Here is a 22,256-nt window from a genome sequence, read left to right on the forward strand (position 1 = left end):
TGGGGTCGAAAGGAGCAGCACAGAGGTTGCTGAACATGCACTTGTAGCTTTGATGGGGCTGGCACGGCTGATAGCCCTTTCCATAGCCCGAAAGGGACGAAAAGCAGACCGGGAATGGGTGGTCACCAAGAGGCCCAAGGAGTTGATCTTAGGCCTCAAATCCTTAAACCTCTCCAGGGCCATGACGCCTGGTCTCCGAAACGATGGGTGCCATCAAAGGGCATGTCCAAAAGGGAAGCCTGAACATCTCCCGAAAAGCCTGTAGTTCTCAACTATTCGTAGCATTGAATAGACCCCATTGACGACATTGCTCTGCCCAGCGCGTAAGTGGTGTCAAGCCCACAACGAATGGTGTACTTGGCTACATCTTGCTCATCCATTACCACTTTGGAGAGAAAGGCGCTGGTGTCCTCCAGAACCTGTGGCAGCACCTGGCCAACAGTTTCCCACATAAAGTGGGCATAACAGCCCAAGAGGCATGCAGTGTTCACTGCCTGCAAAGCAAGGCTGGCGGAAGAGAAAATCTTCTTGCCCCAAATATCCAGCCCTGTCCGGGGATGCAGAAGGGAACACGCCATGTGAAGTAGAGGCTTGGACTGGTGGGCTCTCTGGGTAAAGTGATTGGTGAGGAATTTTGGGTTTCCCGGTGCTAGGCGATGGCGGCGGGCCATGAACCGCTGTGCTCGGTTTGGACTCTAAATACTACTTCTAATCTTACCCATTGTAATAATACATTCCTGATGGAACTTGCGGTTTCGGTTTGTTTGATTTAATCTCTTAATGCTTCTAAGTCCTGTGTTTTCTTAGAAAGACTAATTTAAAATGCTTATGTCTGTATTACTGCCTGTGCCCTTTCCTGTGATAATGTGATTAACAAGAATATAGTCAAAAGCTATTCTAGCTTAACATTTAACATTTACGATTATGTTTGTAATCTGGCCAGTGCATAATATTCTGTGTAGTATAGCATGGACATCGTACCAATAAGCTAAGAACAATATTCTTGTTTCTCGTGGTTAAATAGTTGTCAGGCATCCTACAGTTTCCAGTTTTATGACCAGGTTGTATAAGTCCCAGCCAGTTGGACCATCTGTGTTCAGGGTTGTGGTGGTTAAGATCTGTCTAGTATCAGAACTGCACATGATTAAATTCCCCTTCCCATAATATGGGTGGGAATAATATTTCTGGTGCAAGGCCTGTAAATTCTTCTAGGAAGTGACTCTTGTATACATTAGGTCCATATGTGATTATTCAAAGTAGGTTCTCCTCGTCGTGTTTGCTTTCTGTGATCGCATACCGACCATCTGTGTCTGTCATTCACTTCGGGAAGTGATATAAACAGCATTTAGAATCATTTCATTTTCTACAACTTGTGACATCAGCACAGAGACCGCCCTCGTCACGTCTACTGACTACATCCAAGTCCTACTTGACCGTGGAGAGACCCTCCTAGACCTCTTGGAAGCTTTTGATATGGTCTCCCACCACACATTCATTACGAGGCTGCACAACATAGGCCTCCGAAGAGGCACTCTCAGATGGCTCGCCTCTTTCCTCATCGGAAGAGCACAAAAAGTCTGCCTTCCCCATCCGAACCCAAATAAGTCATCTGTGGAGTACCCCAAGAATCCTCGCTCAGCCCCACCTTAATCAACACTTAAAATATACCTCTGGCCAGCAAGGCTAAGCCCAAGAACTCAACATCATATCCTAGGCTAACAACACACAGCTCATCTTCTCTGAAGACCCCACCAAGACCAGCTTCTACAACTACCTGAAAGATGTTGCCAAGTGGATGAAGGAAAACTGCTTGATGCTCAACTTTGACGAGACAGAGTTACTGATTTTCGGAAACAAAAGCTCCCAGTTGGACACATCCTTGTGGCTCTCCGAACTCTGATCTACTCCTACTGACCACGATAGGAACCATTCTGGACAACAAGCTAACCTGGACGATACAGGTCAACTCTGTCCCCTCCTCCTCTTTTGTTGGTCCTCTGCATGTTTTGTAAGATATTCAAATGGCTACCCAAAAGCTCAAGATGCACCATCACTTGAATCCTCATGTCAGCTGACTGGACTACAGTAACACTCTCTATGCAGGGATTGCAGCTCAACTCCTCCAATGACTACAGACCATACAGAACACCACAACCAGACTCGTCCTGGATCTCCCTAGACAACCAGACACCTCCACATTCCTTTCTCTAACCTTCATCCCTGCATCCGACGTAGCAGATGCAGAGGTAGCTACTTTTCCGACCTAGCAGCAAAGGTGTGAAATGAGCTGCCCTTTCATCATCGGACCTCCACATCTCGTTCAGAGTTCCGAAAGCCCCTGAAGCCCTGGCTATTTGGCTAATCCACTAGACCCTGCCAGCGCCTTTGTACCCTTACGGGTGACAAGAAGCACTCTACAAATCTACTGGTTGAACAGTCTTTCCTGGGAGTAGGAGAAACTAAATATTTTCAAAAAGCTAAAGTTTACCATTGTCATTTTTTACTGAGTAGCTCTTTATTTCCCCATGACATTTACTTGGTCTTTATAAATTAACTGCAAAGCTAAATTTTCTCAAGGCTGAATGTGTTTTAAAACTCGCCTGCTCTTCTTCTGCTGTCTACAGTTAACAATTATAATAGTTGATTTCATTTAATTATAATGATATATTTTCTTGTGTATTTATTTATAAAGTTTTATATAGCGTAAACTTATGTACCTGAGTGAATCCATGGAAAATATAAAAAATCAAATTGATATAACTGAAAATATTTTTTGAGAACAGTCTTTTTATCTCTTTGAACAGAGGTGTATTATTAACAACACCCATCGCTTGGTGGAGCTCTGTGTAGCTAAACTTTCTCAAGATTGGTTTCCTCTTCTGGAGCTTCTTTCTATGGCCTTAAACCCTCACTGCAAGTTCCATATCTATAATGGTACACGACCATCCGAGACTGTTCCTGCGGGTGTGCAACTAGCAGAAGATGAATTATTTGCCCGACCTCCAGATCCACGATCACCAAAGGTCAGTGTAATATTTTGGACTAGCCCTTAATGTTTTTTTCTTCAATATGTGTATCGACTTTTTTTTAAATGTATGGATGGAGATATACACAAGAAAACAGTTGTTCATTTGGCATGCATCTATCGAATGCCTGATGACCCTGAAGTACCTACCCGCATGTATACTGGAAGTTGATTAGGAAGTATGAAATGTGTTCCGAGATTTCCAGCCTCTGAAATGGCTAAATAATGTGGTTTTGTCTCAGAACTGCTCCACAAATACGGTTGCCTTGGAATAAGTCTCTTTATGGCTTGCTCCTTTTGTCTAGTTGTACTGAGGGGCCAATAACATTGCTCTCCAGGGTCTCAAACTTATGGACTCATTCTAATTACATTGCCATAGCTAAAAATATTTTTTCTCCTCTATTTAGACCTTGCACGATGCACACTTCTCTTTAGACATTGCTCTATGGACACACCAAGACACGGCACTCTACTCCTTGTGTTCAAGCCATTTTTTAATCTATGCAGTTCTAAGTAGCCTCTAGTTGAGGGAACTATAAAATGTATCCGCTCAAGGAGGTGGAGTGGTGCATTGATGCCAACATTTGCTTGTCTGCTTCTTTTATAGTTTTTTGGGCAGAGATCTGGGTATCGTAGCACAATTCTCAAAAGATTGGTTTCTCCTCTGCTTTTTTTTTTTACACATTTTTATTGAATTTTACATTTCAACATAAAAAATGTATTATCACATACAGAACAATTATCTCATGCACCAGAACACTATTTGGTATAGTTTACATTACATTGTGAATACTTAGCTGTTTAGGGTAGCCTAGATAACTTGCTAGCATTCCCCATATCTCTAGGCCCACCATCTCTTCCACCTATGCCCATTCACCAGTATACCAGATTCATTTTTTTTATTTAGGAACCCCTATTACTAAACTAACAAATAGCTATTTATCTAATTTAAAGAAACAATGTAAATTGCCAACATTTTCATTTTTTTTGTTTAGATTTGACGATGTCTATGCCCAGCACACATAAATGTTGTATCAATAATAATGAGATTAAGACCTGTTGATTATATCTTTCTACAACCTTAGCACACTATTCCACTACCCGGACCAATCCCATACTAGGTGAAAATATGTAGCTTCAGGAACTCCACATTTCGGACATATAGCTTTTATTTCTGGATTGATTCTGTGCAACATCGTAGGTATCATACAGGTTATTTGTAAACTGCATCCCTCAGCCAGTCTCCAGTTTTACACGTGCGCCCGATGGATGTTTAACTGTATGCGTTCTAATAGCAATGTATAGTCTATTAATAACTCATCCCTGATCTGCTGCCACATGTAAGCCTTAACATGTTGGATACAGTGGGATAGTTAATGTGTTACTGCATAATTATCGGGAGGTATTATGAATGGCATGATATTGTAGCTACCATGTTAAAGCCTGTTCAAATGGAGACTGCACCCACCTCCCACCACTCTCCCAGCGTACCTCTTCCCCCTCCTTTCCTCTGGTCATCTTCATGAGTTTGTCAGATGTGCAAATTCTGGAAGCAACAACAAAGGTAGATCTCGTGCATATGACATCCAAGTACCCCAGATCCTCCAGTACTGTTTCCAGATTGTTATTAAGTCATTTATTAAACAGGGGATTGTTTGGGAAGGCTCTGTGCCCCTAAATACACACCAGACCATTTCATCTGCATGTAATGTCCAACCCATTAACTCTTAGTCGCTAGTGGATTCTTGACCAAACCAGGCCACCATAAACTGTAATTGTGATGCCAGATAATATGCTTCCAAGTCTGGAGCCCTGAGGACCTCCATTCTCCTAAGTGCATGTTAGTGTATCCATTTTTACTCCACTTTTCCTACCCAAATCAATGTATTCAGTAGTGACCTCAGCCGTCTACTGCATTCCTGCTGAATCGCATATAGGCTGCATTCGAACAAGTATAGACACACTGGTAGCTCCATCTTGCTATGGTTATCCTGCCAGCTGTTCACAATGAGTGAGATCCAAAAGATCAGTAATGCCTCTAGACTCTTTAACAATTGAGTGGGATTCAATTTGACATTTACTTTCAGAATGTTACTATTCTCTAAATATCTGAACGTCTTGAGCTCTCAGGGCACCTCTTCACTCGGAAGGTTCCCTAATGGCACATCAGACAGCCAGGCCAGTGATCTTTGTTTATACAGAGACCCGATTGTTGTCCAAAGCTTTCTAGGATCTCTGGTAGTGGTGGCATAGCTTGCATGTAGTCTAGTGGATCCTTCAATGGTTTCAACAGAACAAGCAACAGAGCTTTTCTGATATAGGTCGGAAGGAGACCCTTTTCTATGGCCTCCTGGTAAACTTTCAATTTATCATTGTAGGCCTGGTACCACTTAGCTGGCAGTCCATCCGGGCCCAAAGTTTGTATTTAACTCTTAAGTATTTTCTTCCTGTGTAATGGGAATTTTTAATTGCTCTCTAAGTGTGTGTGTTAGCCTACGCAATCCTGGAAGTTCCAGAATCTGGTATCTCTTGATAGTGATTACATTGTTGGGTGCTTTAACATAATTGTCTATAATACTTATAAAACTCTTCATTTATACCTTCTTGTATATTGTGGACGAGAGGAAGGATTGATGTCGAGACTGTCTTGCTAAAGAAGGCTTTATTGACCGAGTTCGTTTCCTAACTGAACCCAGAGTTATGCCTCTGAATACTGTCTCTTATCCTGGGACTTCTTCCCTCTTGTCTTCTCTGTTTCCCCTTGGTCTGGTCTTCGTCCTTTTTGATCGCTCCCCTCTGGTGCATAGGAGGAAGAAGCAGACAGAGTATCAGTATCTGGTAACGCTGCGGGTGGGGGAAGGGAGTAAGGGACCACCCGTTGGTGCTCGTGCTATGTACAGTGTGAAGGTGCTCAGGGAGTAGGGAAATACGGAGCAGGAGGATAGAGGTTGTAGAAAGGAAATACCTCAACTCGCGGGCATTTCCCTGTGTCCCGACCCACCCCCAATCCTATTCCGTACCTTAGAGAGCCACGCTTCTCCTGAAGCGTGGCTGGGCGCAGCGTGGCAACATTGGCCTCCTGGCTTCTTCGAGTCGTTCACTCGCTCTGTCTCTTCGTAGTGGTGCTTGTCCGGCTGGAGGGAATCCCTGGTTTCTTGTCTCCACGTCTGTCTCTCTTGCGTCTTCCTAGAGTGTCGTTTCAGGTATATATATATATATATATATATCTCTGAAACGACACTCTAGGAAGACGCAAGAGAGACAGACGTGTATATATTTTCTGTGAGGAGTAGGGTTGGAATATATATATATATATATATATATATATATCTATCTATCTATCTATCTATCTATATCCACCCTCCAACAACGTGAAAGGAAGCAGCCACAGACAGGGAAAATTCAGGTGAGGCTTTTTATTGGAGCTAGGCAGCGTAGGCGTAATGCATTTCGGTTTATTTTCCTTCTTCAGACCCCTTTATGCTGCCGCGTTTCATGTTGGTGTGACCCAGTTCAAATGTCCGTTATTTAAGTCCTACACGCCCCCCAAACCATGTGATCATCCGCCTTGTAGCAGCACTTGCGACACTACAACTCCCAGAAGACTGTACTCTGGATTAGCGTGATGTTGGGAACCAAAGTCAAATCTTTATGTTCTTCAGCGTTTGTAGGGCTGGGCACACTTAGTGAAAGAGGCATTATGATGTCCTGGCCCCTTGAATACCTGCCAAAACGTCCCAACCCGCAGCGCGTCTTCCAGCTGGGGCAAGAATCGGTGAGATTGCACCGACTCACCTGTGCAGTCACGGTCTGCTTGCAAGCAGTGTCCTTCGCCTTCCGACGCTATGTTGGTGGACTGCCTTAAAGCCCATACCTGGGCATGTTCCATCCGCTTTCGCAGTCACCAGTGAAAAAGGCAGTCTCTTGAAAGAACGGGGCCGCTTGACGTGTCCTCTGGCTGACACGGAATATGCAAATCCACCCTCCAACAACGTGAAAGGAAGCAGCCACAGCCAGGGAAAATTCAGGTGAGGCTTTTTATTGGAGCTAGGCAGCGTAGGCGTAATGCATTTCGGTTTATTTTCCTTCTTCAGACCCCTTTATGCTGCCGCGTTTCATGTTGGTGTGACCCAGTTCAAATGTCCGTTATTTAAGTCCTACACGCCCCCAAACCATGTGATCATCCGCCTTGTAGCAGCACTTGCGACACTACAACTCCCAGAAGGCTGTACTCTGGATTAGCGTGATGTTGGGAACCAAAGTCAAATCTTTACGTTCTTCAGCGTTTGTAGGGCTGGGCACACTTAGTGAAAGAGGCATTATGATGTCCTGGCCCCTTGAATCCCTGCCAAAACGTCCCAACCCGCAGCGCGTCTTCCAGCTGGGGCAAGAATCGGTGAGATATATATATATATATATATATGAGGTATGTCAAGCTCCTTCGTCCACAAGCGCTGCAGTCCGCCACACAAACGAACAGGAACCAACGAGACCCAAATTGCGGTGCAAAGTTATTTTATTGTTTTAAACCCAGCACCAGTCCGCCACGACGCGTTTCGGCTAAACCGTAGCCTTGTTCACATGACAACGTCACGAGGGCTGGCCACCCTTTTAAAGTGCATGATAGCCATCACATGATACGAAAATAGAAGAGTTACTATGATGTTGTAAGTAAACTCGCACATGTCTTTCAAAATTACAGCCTAAATGCTGGTAATTTGCACAATATTGCACATATTAAAATAATGTCAATAAAAATCTGTACAACTGGATGCAAAATACAAACTTCCACCATACATTGATAATTCCTATAGAGTCCCTATTACCAAAATTTCATATATACACATCAAATCACAATGGTTTACTCAAAAATTGATAAAAGCTCAAAAAGGACATATAAAAGTTAAAAACATAAATATTAACATTTAAAACCATGTCCTGATGGTGGAACTCATTCCTAGGTTTGTATATAGTTGTCCTTATTAGCAACTAAATCAATGTCTAGCGTATACAGTACAGTTGACTAATGTGCAAATAGCAAAGCTTGTGCAAAATGTATCTAAGTTGATATATATACACACAGATGGCTAAAAAAAGTGCTACCATAAAGTGAAAAATAGTGATACTGCATACAATGTGATTAAAATCAGTTACATAATAATCAAATACGAGGCGTCTAGGGTACACGATAAAATTTTAGGTCAAATACAGATACAGAAAGGCAATGTAAACATAGGTTACATATAACAACAGACAGAATTCATTATAGATAGGTGTGGCAGTCCTCCCCAGTGTTCAGGCCCTGTGGTACCTTGGTATCTAGAAGAATAATGTAGCGCGTTTCTAATTTACGCAACAGGGACTCTCTATCACCTCCTCTCCTCTGGGGAGGAACACAATCTATCACATAATAAGACAAGAGGGAAGCATCTTTGCCATGGCACTTATCAAAGTGCCGGGCAACTGGATATGAGGTGTCCAAGTTACTAATTGCTCGCAGATGTTGGAGAATGCGCTTGTGGACCTGAGGCCTCGTACTGCCCACGTATCTTAGCCCACAAGGGCACTCCAAAACATAAACTGCAAACTCTGTCTTGCAGTTAAGCTTGTGTTTAATCTTGATTGGGAATGGCGACAATGGTGTTTTCACTTCAGTTTTGCTAACGCCATTCTTACAAGCCTTACAACTCGAACACCTCAAAAAGCCCTTACTCTCGTTAAGCCAAGTTCCCATCACAACCTCTGGGCTGCTAGACACCAAGCTATCCTTCATCGACCTAGCTTTACGGTATGCTATACTGGGGAATTTTGGAATAACTGGACCCAAAATAGGATCCTCAGACAGTAAGGACCAATTCTCCTTAATGATTTTGTAGATGCTATTATGCTGGTTACTGTAACCCATAATCATCCTTGTTACCCCTTGTGAGTCCTTAATCTGGGTTTTTGAATTAGTCACTTCTGAGCCCAGGAGTGACAATCTGTCCGTTCTATTGGCCTTAAGAATTGCCACATCAATGGCCTCTGATTTATAGCCTCTAAGAAGGAAACGAGATTTACAGTGGAGTTGAGCCATCCGGCACTCTTCCTCACTGCTGCAGATCCTCCTGACACGGAGCATCTCCCCGTAGGGTATGCTCCGTATCAGGTGCGCTGGATGATGGCTCCCAGCATGCAGCAATGTATTGCCTGCAGTGGGCTTTCGATGCAACCTAGTTTGAAGGCTGCCTGCCTGGACGTAAATCTCAACATCAAGGAACACTATAGAAGTTGCACTGATATTGCTGGTAAAACGGATGTTAAGATCATTATCATTCAGTTTCTCAATGAAATCTATCACCTCCGTCTCAGTGCCCTCCCAAATAAAAATCAAATCATCAATAAACCTTGACCAAAGTTTTACCTTTGTATTCATAATGGCCAAATGTTCTTGCCACAGGACCTGCTCCTCCCAGTACCCCATGTGCAAACAGGCATAACTGGGAGAGAAGCAGGCCCCCATAGCCACTCCCCTGGTTTGAAGAAAAAGTTGGTTGGCAAACAAAAACATATTGTTCTCTAAGCAGATTGCGATCATATCTATCAGCATCTTAGAGTGATCTTGGAAACAAGTTGGTCTTTTCCCAAGAAAATGCTGTACTGCTCTCATACCATCTTGGTGAAATATACTGGTATACAAAGAGGTGACATCCATAGATACCAGTATATAGTTCGTGTTCCATTTGAACTTGGCTAGTTTCCTTAATAAGTCACTAGTGTCCAAAATAAAAGATGGCAGGTTTCTCACAAAATCTTGCAAAAAGAAATCAATGTATTTACTCATGTTCTCCAACAGGCTGTTGCAAGCCGAAATTATGGGCCTGCCTGGAGGTTGTTGATAGCACTTATGAACTTTTGGAATGAAATAAATTACTGGTGTAACCGGAAAATCATTCCTCAAGAATTTAAGTTCATCCATGGTAAGGAGGCCCTTGCTCCTCCAGGCTATCAATGTTGAATATATTGTGTTCCTCGCCTGTAGAGCAGCCTGTGGCGTAATACGTTTGTAACAGTCCCTGTCGTTCAATTGTTTCAGGGCTTCTTCTAGGTACATCTTACGTGGCCATAAGACCACGTTACCCCCTTTGTCTGATTGACGTATTACCACATTTTTGTTTGCACTCAGCTTTTTGATTAACTGATGATATTCACTGTCCCTGTAGTTGAAGCGTTTCTTTCTGTGGGCATTCTTAATCTGTAGCTCCTTCAACTGTATTGCCACTTTGTCATGAAATATATCCACATTATCTTTTATCATGAGTGGACAAAATTTCGACTTTGGTTTGAAAGGTGTTGTACATAAGGCAGTGGCAGGTTCACCCCCAAGTGTCGTTGAGTTGTAAGATCCTAAAGAGGATTCCTCCTCTTGGAGTTCAAAGAGTTCTTGTGTTAGGGCTGATCCCATAGATATTTCAACATTTCTAATTGCAGGGGTGCCAAGGCTAGGGTCTACAGGTTGATCACTACTAACAGCCACACTCTCAGTTGTTTTGTGCGCATTGTGGTATTTCCTCAACTTGAGTTTGCGCACGAATTTAAAAACATCGATCTTCGTGGTCGTATAATCAAAATCTCCCCTTGGACTGTACGTTAAGCCTAACGCCAGAATGCTTGTTTCTTTGGGGGTTAGATCGATTTCAGTCAGGTTGATGACAGAGTGTCCATTCTCATCAACTACTGTGTTGGCGTTCAATCCTGTGACGGTGCTGGCTGTGCTTTGTTGCGCTGCCAGCGAGGACGCTGTCTCCTTGGCGTTCCCTTTACGCTTGCGGCGTTTGTTGCTTTTGCGCCTCTCTGAGCGTTTCCGGTTGGCTTGCTGCCTCCGGTAGGTTGATTTGCTGAGCGCAAAGTTAATTTGCGATCCCGCTGGACCAACTCCAACTCCTGCCCTGGGGTAAATTTTCGAAACCCCGACCGTTGTTGTCGCCTCATCTCCGAGTCCGACTCACTTTCGGGTTGTGAGCTATCCCCCGAAATTGAGGACAATTCTACCTGTTGTGGCGGTACAGTGGTATCAGTTACATTTGTAGCAGCAACGGCCGATACATTTTTACTTTGTTTGATGTTGTCGTACTTTCTTGCAAAAGTAAAGATTTGGCCATTTTCATAGTCTAGTCTATCTCGTATGAACTTGAAGGCTTTTCTCTTCTTGATGATATCCTCCTCACGTGCTAGTCGCGCATTCATGTCCGTTCTATATTTATCAATTTCCGGAGTAGGAGGCAATTTGAGTATATCAGCTTCAATCAAGTTGATTTCATCTAAGAGCTTCAATCTATCGCTCTCAGCGAACTGAACTAGTATGGCCATCAATCGTTTAGAATTTTCTAAGTTGCAAAGCGCCCAGGCTTGTAGCATGAGTGGGTCAGGCTGTTCATAGGACGGAGCTAGCATGATGCGCAAGCCACGCGGTACTCGCCCCACGTCCAAATAGCCGGTCAAAGAGGTAAATTCCCACCATTTAGATAGTTCTCTCTTACTACACTTCTCCAAGCGTTTGAATAGTTCTTTAGCCTCATTTCTCGTGCCGCTGACCGCAACCACATTCAAATTAGTGTTAGTGTTAGACCCGGATCCCCCAGCCGGGGAATCCGTGAACATGCCCCTAGACGCCTCAACACGCCCCCTTAACGTGTCCGCCGACATGGTGCGTGGAAATGGGTGAAATACAAGAGTGCACACAGCAGTCGATGCTCCTACCGGTTGAGATGCCGCCGAGCCGATCCTGCTACTCCACACAGGGTATCTTGCGGTCTGTCCGCACAGCGTCCCAGGTACACACACGGGGAGTCCAGAGGTTCTCAATCCGCTTCCGCCGACCCAGAATCCCGAACTCCTTCCGGTTTTCCTCTGACCCGCCGCCGCAGTCAATTCCGCTTTCCCTGGGGCGTTGGCGACATCTCCTACACGGAGCTTTGGTTAAGGTCCCAAAAGAACGTTGCTTCTTGCCGCCGTTGCCCAAAACGTGGAGGGGTCTCGTAAAGTCCGGGGAAGCAGTCCCGGATGCCAAATACGAGGTATGTCAAGCTCCTTCGTCCACAAGCGCTGCAGTCCGCCACACAAACGAACAGGAACCAACGAGACCCAAATTGCGGTGCAAAGTTATTTTATTGTTTTAAACCCAGCACCAGTCCGCCACGACGCGTTTCGGCTAAACCGTAGCCTTGTTCACATGACAACGTCACGAGGGCTGGCCACCCTTTTAAAGTGCATGATAGCCATCACATGATACGAAAATAGAAGAGTTACTATGATGTTGTAAGTAAAGTATTCTTTGCTTCTTCTCACTTTAAGAGCCAAGCTAGCAATTGACCAACTTTTTCCCCTTCCTCATGCAGTCCTTTCTGAAATTACATATTTTGTAGTAGTTTATTCCACTGTTTTTTCCAATACTTTTGTGCAGAGATCCTCCGGGTATTTGTTTCCATACAGGCATCTCCCCAGCCTCATCCTAGCAAATTTATTTTCCTCATTAATGTGGGTTATGTCTAGTTTTCATCAATAGTCATAAGCATTAGAATATTCCCGCCCATGCGCGGGACCCCGGAAACACTATATTTTATGTGCCCCATATATATATATATATATATATATATATATAATAGCAGCCAAATCACATCAGAGCTGGAATATGCTGTGAAGAATTTCCACTATACATGAATAATATGCATTAGAAACATGAGAAACACAAAATATTGTTTAGTAACTGTTTTAATGCTTAGGGAGCAGCAGAAATTCTTATAACACCCTGAAACCATAGAAAGCTCCCGGGCTGCATTGCAAACACACAGTCTAAAAAGACTGAAAAGCTAACCTGTAGCTGTATACAAAACAAATTGACACCGTGCCTTTAAGGCACCCATGACCCCCGGTATCCCATCATGCCTCAGGGGTGACAGTTAGGTCAGTTGTTCTTTCCGGCTCCTTCAGGAAGGATCCTGGTAACACAGCTCCACTAATTTTCTGTTTTTCTGACAGAAATTTACTTCATCTTAACAACTTTTAGTCAGTTTAGTGAGCATTTTCAGCTGAGAATGCCTTCACTTTTTGACAAATGCCCTTCTTGTGGCAACAAGAAGGCAAAATCAGACAACCACGACGTTTGTATCCTGTGTCTGCCTGAAGAACATGATCCAGGCACCTTTCCTCACTGCGAGCACCCGTCAGGAAGAACTCTCAAAGACAGGGAGAGAATTCGCAACTATGGCCTGGCTCACAGGTCATCCAGAGGAAGGTGAAGAAGGGCTCCAAGAAGGCTAGAACATCTTCAAAAGAGAAGTCTTCTCGCCCTTCAGCTTCAGCGTCAGGCTTGGCGCTGAGGAAAGAGCCACCGGTGGGTCATTCATCGTCAAAACTACAGTCGGGCTCGCCGTCGAAAAGAAGACCAGGTACGTCGACGACGTCTAAGGATCCAGCTCCGTCGTCGAAATCCCCTCCGCCGTCGTCAACCGGGCGACGACCGGCGTCAAGATCCAAGGCCCCTCCGCCGTCGTCAACCGGGCGACGATCGGCGTCGAGGGAGGTCACTCCTCCGCCGTCGTCATCCAGACCCCTCCGCCGTCGTCTAAAAAACTACGTTCGCGTCAAGGACCAAGACCCCTCTGCCGTCGACAGTAAAACGTCGATCGGCGTCGAGGACGCAGTCTCCGTCGACGTCTCATCAACGTTCGGCGTCGAGGGTGACCAATACCCCTCTGCCGTCGTCGCACAGACATTCGACGTCGAGACAGAGGGCTCCGTCGACGGCTGGTCATCACCACTCGACGTCGAGAGACCATAGATCCTCGCATCGATCGCCATCGAGGCATTCGAGGTCGAGATTGCTGGATCCGCCGACTCCCCGAAAACATTCGGCGTCGAGAGAAAAACGTGCGACGCCAGAACGTTCGACGTCGAGACATTCGGAAAGGCCTCGATCGTCAAACAATTCTGTGATCATGGTTACGGAGTCAGCTTCTCGCCATTCTACTTCACAGTCTTCTGGCTCCTCAACAACATCTTCAAGATCCAGAAGTTCTGTCCTCGGATCTCCTGTGCGTCAGCCAGATCCTTCGCCTGCGGAGGTCAGACTGTCTCCCAGATGGTCTAAGTCATTGGACCATTGGCAGGAGTCAGGGGCTACCAAACGTATGCATGAGTACGCCAGTCCGCAGCACAGGTCTCCTCTCCAGAGACTGGTGGAGGAAGTGGACAGGCGTAGTCCTCCCAGAAAATCACCTGTGAGAAGACCAATCAGATCTCACTCTCCCAGAAGGGAAAATCCAGTGAGATCCCGATCTCCCAGAGAAGATCCTGTCAGATCTCGTTCACCAAGAAGACAGGATCCGGTTAGATCTCGCTCTCCTAGAAGGGAAGAGCACCCAAGAAGGTCACGTGAGAGGAGGCACGGTGCTCACCGTAAACATCGAAGAACTCCGTCTACTTCCTCTACTTCTTCGACCAGGTATTCCAAAAGGGATTACTCTCCCACGTTGACGGATAGTCCTACTTCCAGATCCTCTCCAGTCGATGACATCGGTACTTATCTGGATGTCCTGCAAAGGGGAGCTCAGAAGCTGAGCATTGAAATGTCTGTCCCCCAGGTTACTACGACAGTCATTTTTGAAACTTTGCACAAAAAATCTATCTCTCGTCCACTGCTGCCTTTAGTCCTGGGAATTATGGATCCGGTCAAGGACGTTTTCCTAACCCCAGCAGCCATCAGAGCGGTGCCAGCCCGCATACAGAAGAAATACAAACCGCCTTCTTCTGACCCAGTTTTTGTAAAATCTGACCCTCCAGCAGACTCTGATAGTGCCAGCGGCGAGGAAGACGCATGCAGTTGCTGCTTCCTCTTCAGTCCCACCAGATAAGGACAGCAAATCTCAGGATTCGTGGGGTCGCAAAGTTTGCAATTCAGCTGCTTCCTCGCTGAAGGTCTCCAGTGCGGCCGCACTGCTGGGTAGATACGACAGAGCCTTATGGGACTCCATGGAGAGGTTCAAGTCCAAACTGCCAAAGGAAGACCAGAAGGACTTCGAAGAAACTATGACAGAAGGATGTTTGGTGGCGAACCAGTTGATAAGCACAGCAGCGGACGGTGCACTGCTTGCAGCACATTCCTACTCGCATGAGGTTTGTGCCAGTAGGTCGGCTTGGTTGCGCCTCACAGGGCTGAAGCCGGATGCTCAGCATCGCATCCTTAATCTTCCCTTTTCGGGCTCCTCTCTCTTCGGAGAACATGCAGATGAGGAGATGACCCGTATGAAGACTGAACTGGGTACGGTGAAAGCGGTGGGTTTGGGGAAGAAAAAAGAGTTCGAAAACCTCTTTAAGACCAACAGGGGGAGAGGGGCTCAACAGAGGGTTCAAACCCCTCAGTGGTCCCAGAAAAAGAACCAAGGCAAATCCAACAGAGGTAGAGGAGGTCACCAGCAGTCCTCTACCACCACGAGAGGAGGAAAGGTTTGATCAGTGGCTTCCTCTGGCGCCGTTGCCCACTCCAGTGGGAGGAAGTACTTCGCAACACCTGACCGAGTGGGTCAGCATCACGAAAGATCAGTGGGTGCTGAATATACTGCGCAATGGATACAGGCTATGTTTCCGGGCGCCCTCGAAAAGCATTCCGCCAAAGACCTCTTGCCCTCACCAGCAAGGGAGTCTACTCAAGATACTTTCTTGTCCCCCAAAAAGATCAGGAGGACAAGTTCAGGCCTATACTAGATCTACGTCTCCTAAACAAGGTCATAGTCAGAGAAAAGTTCCGCATGTTCGCTCTTCACCAAATATGCCCACATCTTCAAGCCGGAGATTGGATGTGTTCGGTGGATCTGCAAGATGCATACTTTCACATTCCGATTGCTCTGCAGCATCGCAAGTACTTGAGGTTTGTCGTAGGAAGCAAACACTACCAGTACAAGGTGCTACCCTTCGGTCTCAAGTCCGCCCCACGAGTCTTCACCAAATGCATGGCAGTGGTGGCGGCTTTTCTTCACAAAAAGGGACTCTTCATTTACCCATACCTGGACGACTGGCTCCTAAAGGGCCCGTCTCCGGTACAGGTGACGCACGATCTGCAACTTTGTCTACACCAGTTGCACAGGCTCGGTCTCCATGTGAACCTGGAGAAGTCAGTCCAGCGGCCGACACAGTCCATCCACTACCTAGGCTTCGTTCTGGACACAAGATTGGAAAAAGCGTTTCCTTCGGAGGAGAGACTTTTTTCCATGAGGCAGAAGTGTGGGATTCTATTAGAGTCTCGGCTTCCGACAGTCCGACAGGTAGCCTCCCTGCTGGGTTCCATGGCGTCCTGCATTTTTCTCATCCCGAACGCCAGGCTGAGAATGCGCCCTCTACAACAGGCTCTCGAAGATCAGTGGGACCAGGCGACAGGGCGTTGGGAAGATCGTATCACTCTTTCCCAGACAGCGAAGGATGCCATCTAATGGTGGACTCGGACGAGGAATGTGCTGGTGGGAGTACCTTTTCATCAGCCACTACCCACCCAGTCTCTAGTGACAGATGCCTCTCTACAAGGCTGAGGAGCGCACATTTGTCCCCTACAGATTCAGGGTCAGTGGTCTGCACAGGATATGACGTACCACATAAACATGCTGGAGCTCAGAGCGGTGTTTCTAGCTCTCAAAGGTTTTCTTCCAGCGATCGAGTCCAACTGAGTCTTAGTTCAGACAGACAATACAACTACCATGTTCTATCTGAACAAACAAGGAGGCACCCGATCTCGCCCTCTCTCCCGGGAGGCTCAAACCATCTGGCACTGGCTTCTCTCTCGAAACCTTTCAGTGGTGGCGGTGCCCCTTCCAGGCGAGTTAAACATCAAAGCAGACGCACTCAGCAGGCACTTCGAAGATCAGCCAGACTGGGTGCTAAACGACGAAGTGGTAGAAGAGCTTTTTCGTTGTTGGGGTCGTCCAGCCATAGACTTGTTTGCGGACGAAGAAAACGCAAAATGCCACGCCTTAGCGTCCAGATTCCACCGGCCAGGGACGCAGGGGAACGCTCTCCTGATGGATTGGTCGGGAACATTTGCTTACGCGTTTCCTCCCTGCCTCTGATTCCGAAGGTAGTTTCCAAGCTCCTCAGGTCGGACATGGAGATGATCTTGATAGCTCTGGATTGGCCACGACAGTGGTGGTACCCGGACCTGCTGCATCGGCCTGTGTGTCTTGCAAACCGGACCTGTTGAGCAAGATGAACGGGAGGATACTACACCCCAACCTCTCATCACTGAACCTGACAGCATGGCACCTGAGGTCCTGCAATATGGACATTTGAATCTGCCTCCCGAATGTATGTACATTTTAAAGGAGGCTAAGAGGCCTTCCACGAGAGCGTCTTATGCGTTCAAGTGGAAAAGGTTCTACATATGGTGTAGGGATCATCACTTAGATCCGACTAAAGGGCAGGAGGAGGTAATCCTGCCATACCTCCTTTCTTTGGCAACTTCTGGTTTGAAATATGCTTCCATTAGAGTGCATTTGTCAGCCATAGTGGCGTACAGGAAATCACCTGATCAGATCTCTTTCTTTCAGGTTCCGGTGGTTAAGGACTTCCTCCAGGGGTTGAAAAAAGTGTATCCTCCTGTGCGAAATCCTTCTCCTCCTTGGGAATTGAACCTGGTTCTATCCAGGTTAATGTCACCTCCTTTCGAGCCCATCCACAAGGCCTCTTTGCAACATCTCTATTGGAAGGCGGCCTTTTTGGTGGCGATTACCTCAGCGCGCAGAGTAAGCGAGATATAAGCGCTCTGTGCGAAGGAACCATATACTGTTTTCCACCACAATAGGGTAGTCCTAAGGGCTCATCCATCTTTCTTGCCTAAAGTGGTTTCTGATTTTCATATAAATCAGTCCATTTCCCTCCCTTCGTTTTTTCCAAATCCTACGACCCCAGCCGAGTGGTCACTGCACTCTTTGGATCTTAAGAGAGTGCTCAAGTTCTATTTGGAAAAGACCAAAGGGATCAGGAAAACGGATCAACTGTTTGTGAACTATGGTTCAATGAGGATGGGTTTTCCAGTGGCCAAGAGGTCCATCTCCAGATGGATTGTCTCTTGCATTAAGTTGGCCTATCAGCTTGCAGGCAAGCCTTTATTGGTGTCACCCAAAGCGCATTCCACTAGAGGGAAAGCCGCTACAGTTGCTTTCTTACATGACATTCCGATGTCAGAAATATGCAAGGCTGCAACCTGGAAATCAGTTCATACCTTTACGAGGCATTACTGTCTCGAATCTGATTCCAGGGCCGTTACTCAAGTAGGGCACGCTTCCTTGAGAAATCTGTTTGGGTAGCCTATAGCCTGCCCTGGCTTGTTGATGAGATTACGGTCATGTCATTCCTTTGCCCGCAGGGATGAGGAGAGGCTCGCTATTCTGTTCTAATGCTTATGACTATTGATGAGGATCCCCTGCCGCCTCCCCGGGCAAAGGATATTCTTTAATAAGGAGATATTGTTAACCTATTTTGTTACTGGGTTTGTTTCAGTCTCCGAAAAGAACAACTGACCTAACTGTCACCCCTGAGGCATGATGGGATACCGGGGGTCATGGGTGCCTTAAAGGCACGGTGTCAGTTTTTTTGTATACAGCTACAGGTTAGCTTTTCAGTCTTTTTAGACTGTGTGTTTGCAATGCAGCCTGGGAGCTTTCTATGCTTTCAGGGTGTTATAAGAATTTCTGCTGCTGCCTAAGCATTAAAACAGTTTCTAAACAATCTTTTGTGTTGTTTCTCATGTTTCTAATGCATATTATTCATGTATAGTGGAAGTTCTTCACAGCATATTCCAGCTCTGATGTGATTTGGCTGCTATTGCATGTTTTTATATATATATATATATATGTATATATATATATATATATATATGAGTATATATATAGGAGTATATATATATGTGGGGCACATATAATATAGTGTTTCCGGGGTCCCGCGCATGGGCGGGAATATTCTAATGCTTATGACTTTGATGAGGATACCCCTGGAAGAGAACTAGGATTACAGGTAAGTAACTAATCCTTTTTTTCCATAGAAGTGACTCTGGAACCAGTGTTTACCCTCCACCAGGCCCCTTACCTCAACTTTAAGAGTCTCCCATTGCATATCCCTAGTGGTGGTTGCATTTTCATTTAATGACTAGTATTCTATTATGAATTAATTCCGGAATGAATAACCCTCTGTATCCTTCAGGTCTGATACCGTAAACCTCAAAATGAGGATACATGCTCATTATCTGCTTATATTATACTGTGCATGAACAGGGGGTGAGCCCACAGGGTCCTACCAGATTTTTTATATTTGATAAATATTATGCATGTGGCCTAGTGATACATAGTCTATTCTAGAAATGTATTATTTGGCTGTGCATAAAGATTACATTAGTGTAGAGAGGGGTTACATTCTCCCCACACATCTACCGTATGTAATCTTGTTATTACTTGAAGTAACAAAGCTGATATCTGTTGTTTAGAAGTATGGGATGACGATGTCCGATCCAATGTACTACTCAACATGCAATTGAAATACCACGCCATAAAAGAGTGCAGCCAGATATACATAACCTACATGGAAGAACTACCCCCTCCATTTGCGCAGAATTTTGGATGCCTCAGCAGTAAAGTAAGCATGTCTCCTGTAGCCCAGCCTCCTGAATTCCGTGCCTGCGCAAGTAGGCACCCACTCTAGCCCTCTTAGAGTAATTGTTCAAACCCCCCCCTTAACATGGACACAATTAAAATATCATGTGATATTTTAATCATCACTGGGCATAGTAGTGTCACATTAGCCGTGCATCACAGTGTCTCAGCTTCACCACAGTCTGCCTCACTGTCAGGAAAATAACTATTATTCACAATCTCTGATTTACCACATACGGTACTGTGGTGTGCACCCATACATCAATACTTAACCATCTAATTATGTTGTATAGTTGTACCTTTGCATGCCGACATGAAACAATCTATTCAAGCTAGGAAATCTTCAACATTAGAACCAAACTTGGTTCTAAAATAGGGCAATAAGATAATAGCGAAAAGCAATAAACAAAAACAAAACTTTATTTTTTTGATAAACTGTTATCTTGCTTCCGCAGACCCTGTGGGAGCTCGTGCCCACTGTACCATAAGTAGGCTTCAACATTTTTGTTCAACGGTAAGGGGGAAGTGGCCCTCCTTAGATACAGTGTTCTGTGTTCTTACAACAGTGACCGTATAGGATGCCCCGCTGGTTACCTTTGTGACCTCATCCGTACACCCAAAAGTTTACATCTCAGCAGAGATGTTGCTCAAATTTTCATTTGAGGCAGTCTCATTCCTGACAGATTTTTGTGGCACAATGCTGTCAGTTTCTGGCCTCCTATTAAATGGACCTTGGAGTAGCCCATCTCTGAGGCGGGGCATGTCAGCCATAGTCGACTCACTATAAACATTTTAAGGGGATGGGGGGGGGGTGTAAAATCAATGTAATTGAGGCTCAAGGAAGAGTCAGGATCAAATTGAAGAAAGTTTATTCTAAGGAGAAAAAGGTCTCATCCATCCTGGAGCTTGAGCCAGGTGCAACTGACTCTCACATTTAGCACTAGGTTCTATCACCATGGTGCCAATAAAATGAATACATAGAGACCAGCCTTAGTAATGCAGAGAAATATATGCAGAGAAATAAAGACATTGTTACACACCTTCCCTCTTTATATTACAATTTGGAACAGTAAGAGGGAAGGACAAAAAGATTTAAAAAAAACAGAATTGAATGGTACCAACTATACTAGAATAAGGAGAATATAACATAATTACTTATTGACAAAGTCCTTGAACCTAGAGGGTTGTTTTACTGTCCTTTCTCTTTGGTGAGTAAAACTTGAAGTCGATGGAAGACAAGAGGCCGAGTTTGTGGGTTGACCAACACACCCATCACGCAAAAAGGACTTGTACTTGCTACCACCACTCTATTGAGATTCCATATACGAGAATCTTCAGTTTTCATGGCATTTGTTAACAGCTTGACAACTCCATGCGGTCGTTGGAACAGACTAGACGCTTTCCTTCCAAAGGTTGCCTTGATCATGACCCAATCACCTACTTTCACAGGAGTTCCGTTTGCTGTCCAAGGACATCCTCCCTTTTTTTTTATTCAGCCTCATTTACCCAAAAAGGTGCAATCAGTGTGTTAGGATGTCTTCACTTGAATAATTCAAAGGGCGTACATCCAGTAGTTGCATGAGGAGAGATTCTATACATCTACACCTTTTTATTAGTCTCTTCTTTACAGTCCAAACAGTTCTGTTTGGACATGGCAATGGTTTCTTTAAGGACACTTTTAACCCGTTTCTTGCTTCGAACGTTCAGCGCCAGTGCTGAAAGTTCTAAGAAACGGGTGGAGCCGCGTCGGCCGTTGGACGTGCGCAGTACTATGGAGGTAGTGCTCGCAGCGTCCAACGGCAGCACTAAAGGGGTTAAATCGTTCCACCATACCATTCCTCTCACGATGATATAGTGAACAGCATTTGTGTTTGATGGAGCACCCTTGTAAGAACTCTTCCATGTCATTGGTAACAAACTGGACCCCATTATCCGTTCATAGAAAACCAGGTAGACCTTCTTGTGTTAATACCTCTTTAAGAAATGCAATAACATGTTTAGTGTCAATGCCCTTAGTGATCTTAATTTCAGGCGTTGCAGAGAGGTGTAATGAGGCCACGCCCCTTTTTACACCTCTCTGCAAGGCAGCCCCCTGGCGCATAATGGAGGTTCCTGGTGGGCTAGTTGGTCCCCAGGGACCCCCAGTATGCAAGGGGACTTAATCCCCCAATTTAGAACGCGCTACGGGGAGCGTTTGCACAGTGGTGAAGGTAGGGGGCGGGGCTTGAGGTGATGTGTGTGCAAACATGCCCTGTGGCGCATTTTAAGTTGGGGAATTAATTCTTCTTCAATCCAGAGGTCCCCTAGGGGCCAACTAGCCCAACAGGTACCTCTAGTAAGTCCCACGGAGCTGCGTTGCAGAGTGTTGTAAAAAGGGGGCGTGGCCTCTGAACACCTCTGCAACGCAGCTCCCTGGCGCATACTGGAAGTACCTGGTGGGCTAGTTGGCCCACAGGGGACCTCAGGATTGAAGACGAATTAATTCCCAAACGTAAAACGCGCCACAGGGCGTGTTTGGACACAGGTCACCTCAGGCCCCGCCCCCTTCCTTCACTTTTGAGCAA

At 45.5% G+C, this 22,256-nt stretch overlaps 1 protein-coding gene across 1 annotated transcript in view; it reads left to right on the top strand.

The window, feature by feature from the left end:
* Positions 1-22,256, top strand: part of USP9X (ubiquitin specific peptidase 9 X-linked) — a 1,542,050-nt gene that overhangs the window by 296,401 nt on the left and 1,223,393 nt on the right. The window contains exon 6 of the mRNA XM_078658291.1: positions 2,805-3,023. Coding sequence (XP_078514417.1) covers positions 2,805-3,023 — 219 coding nt within the window. The remainder of the gene's footprint in view (positions 1-2,804; positions 3,024-22,256) is intronic.

Source organism: Lissotriton helveticus, chromosome 8 (assembly GCF_964261635.1).
Source record: "Lissotriton helveticus chromosome 8, aLisHel1.1, whole genome shotgun sequence".
Taxonomy (NCBI): Eukaryota; Metazoa; Chordata; class Amphibia; order Caudata; family Salamandridae; genus Lissotriton; species Lissotriton helveticus.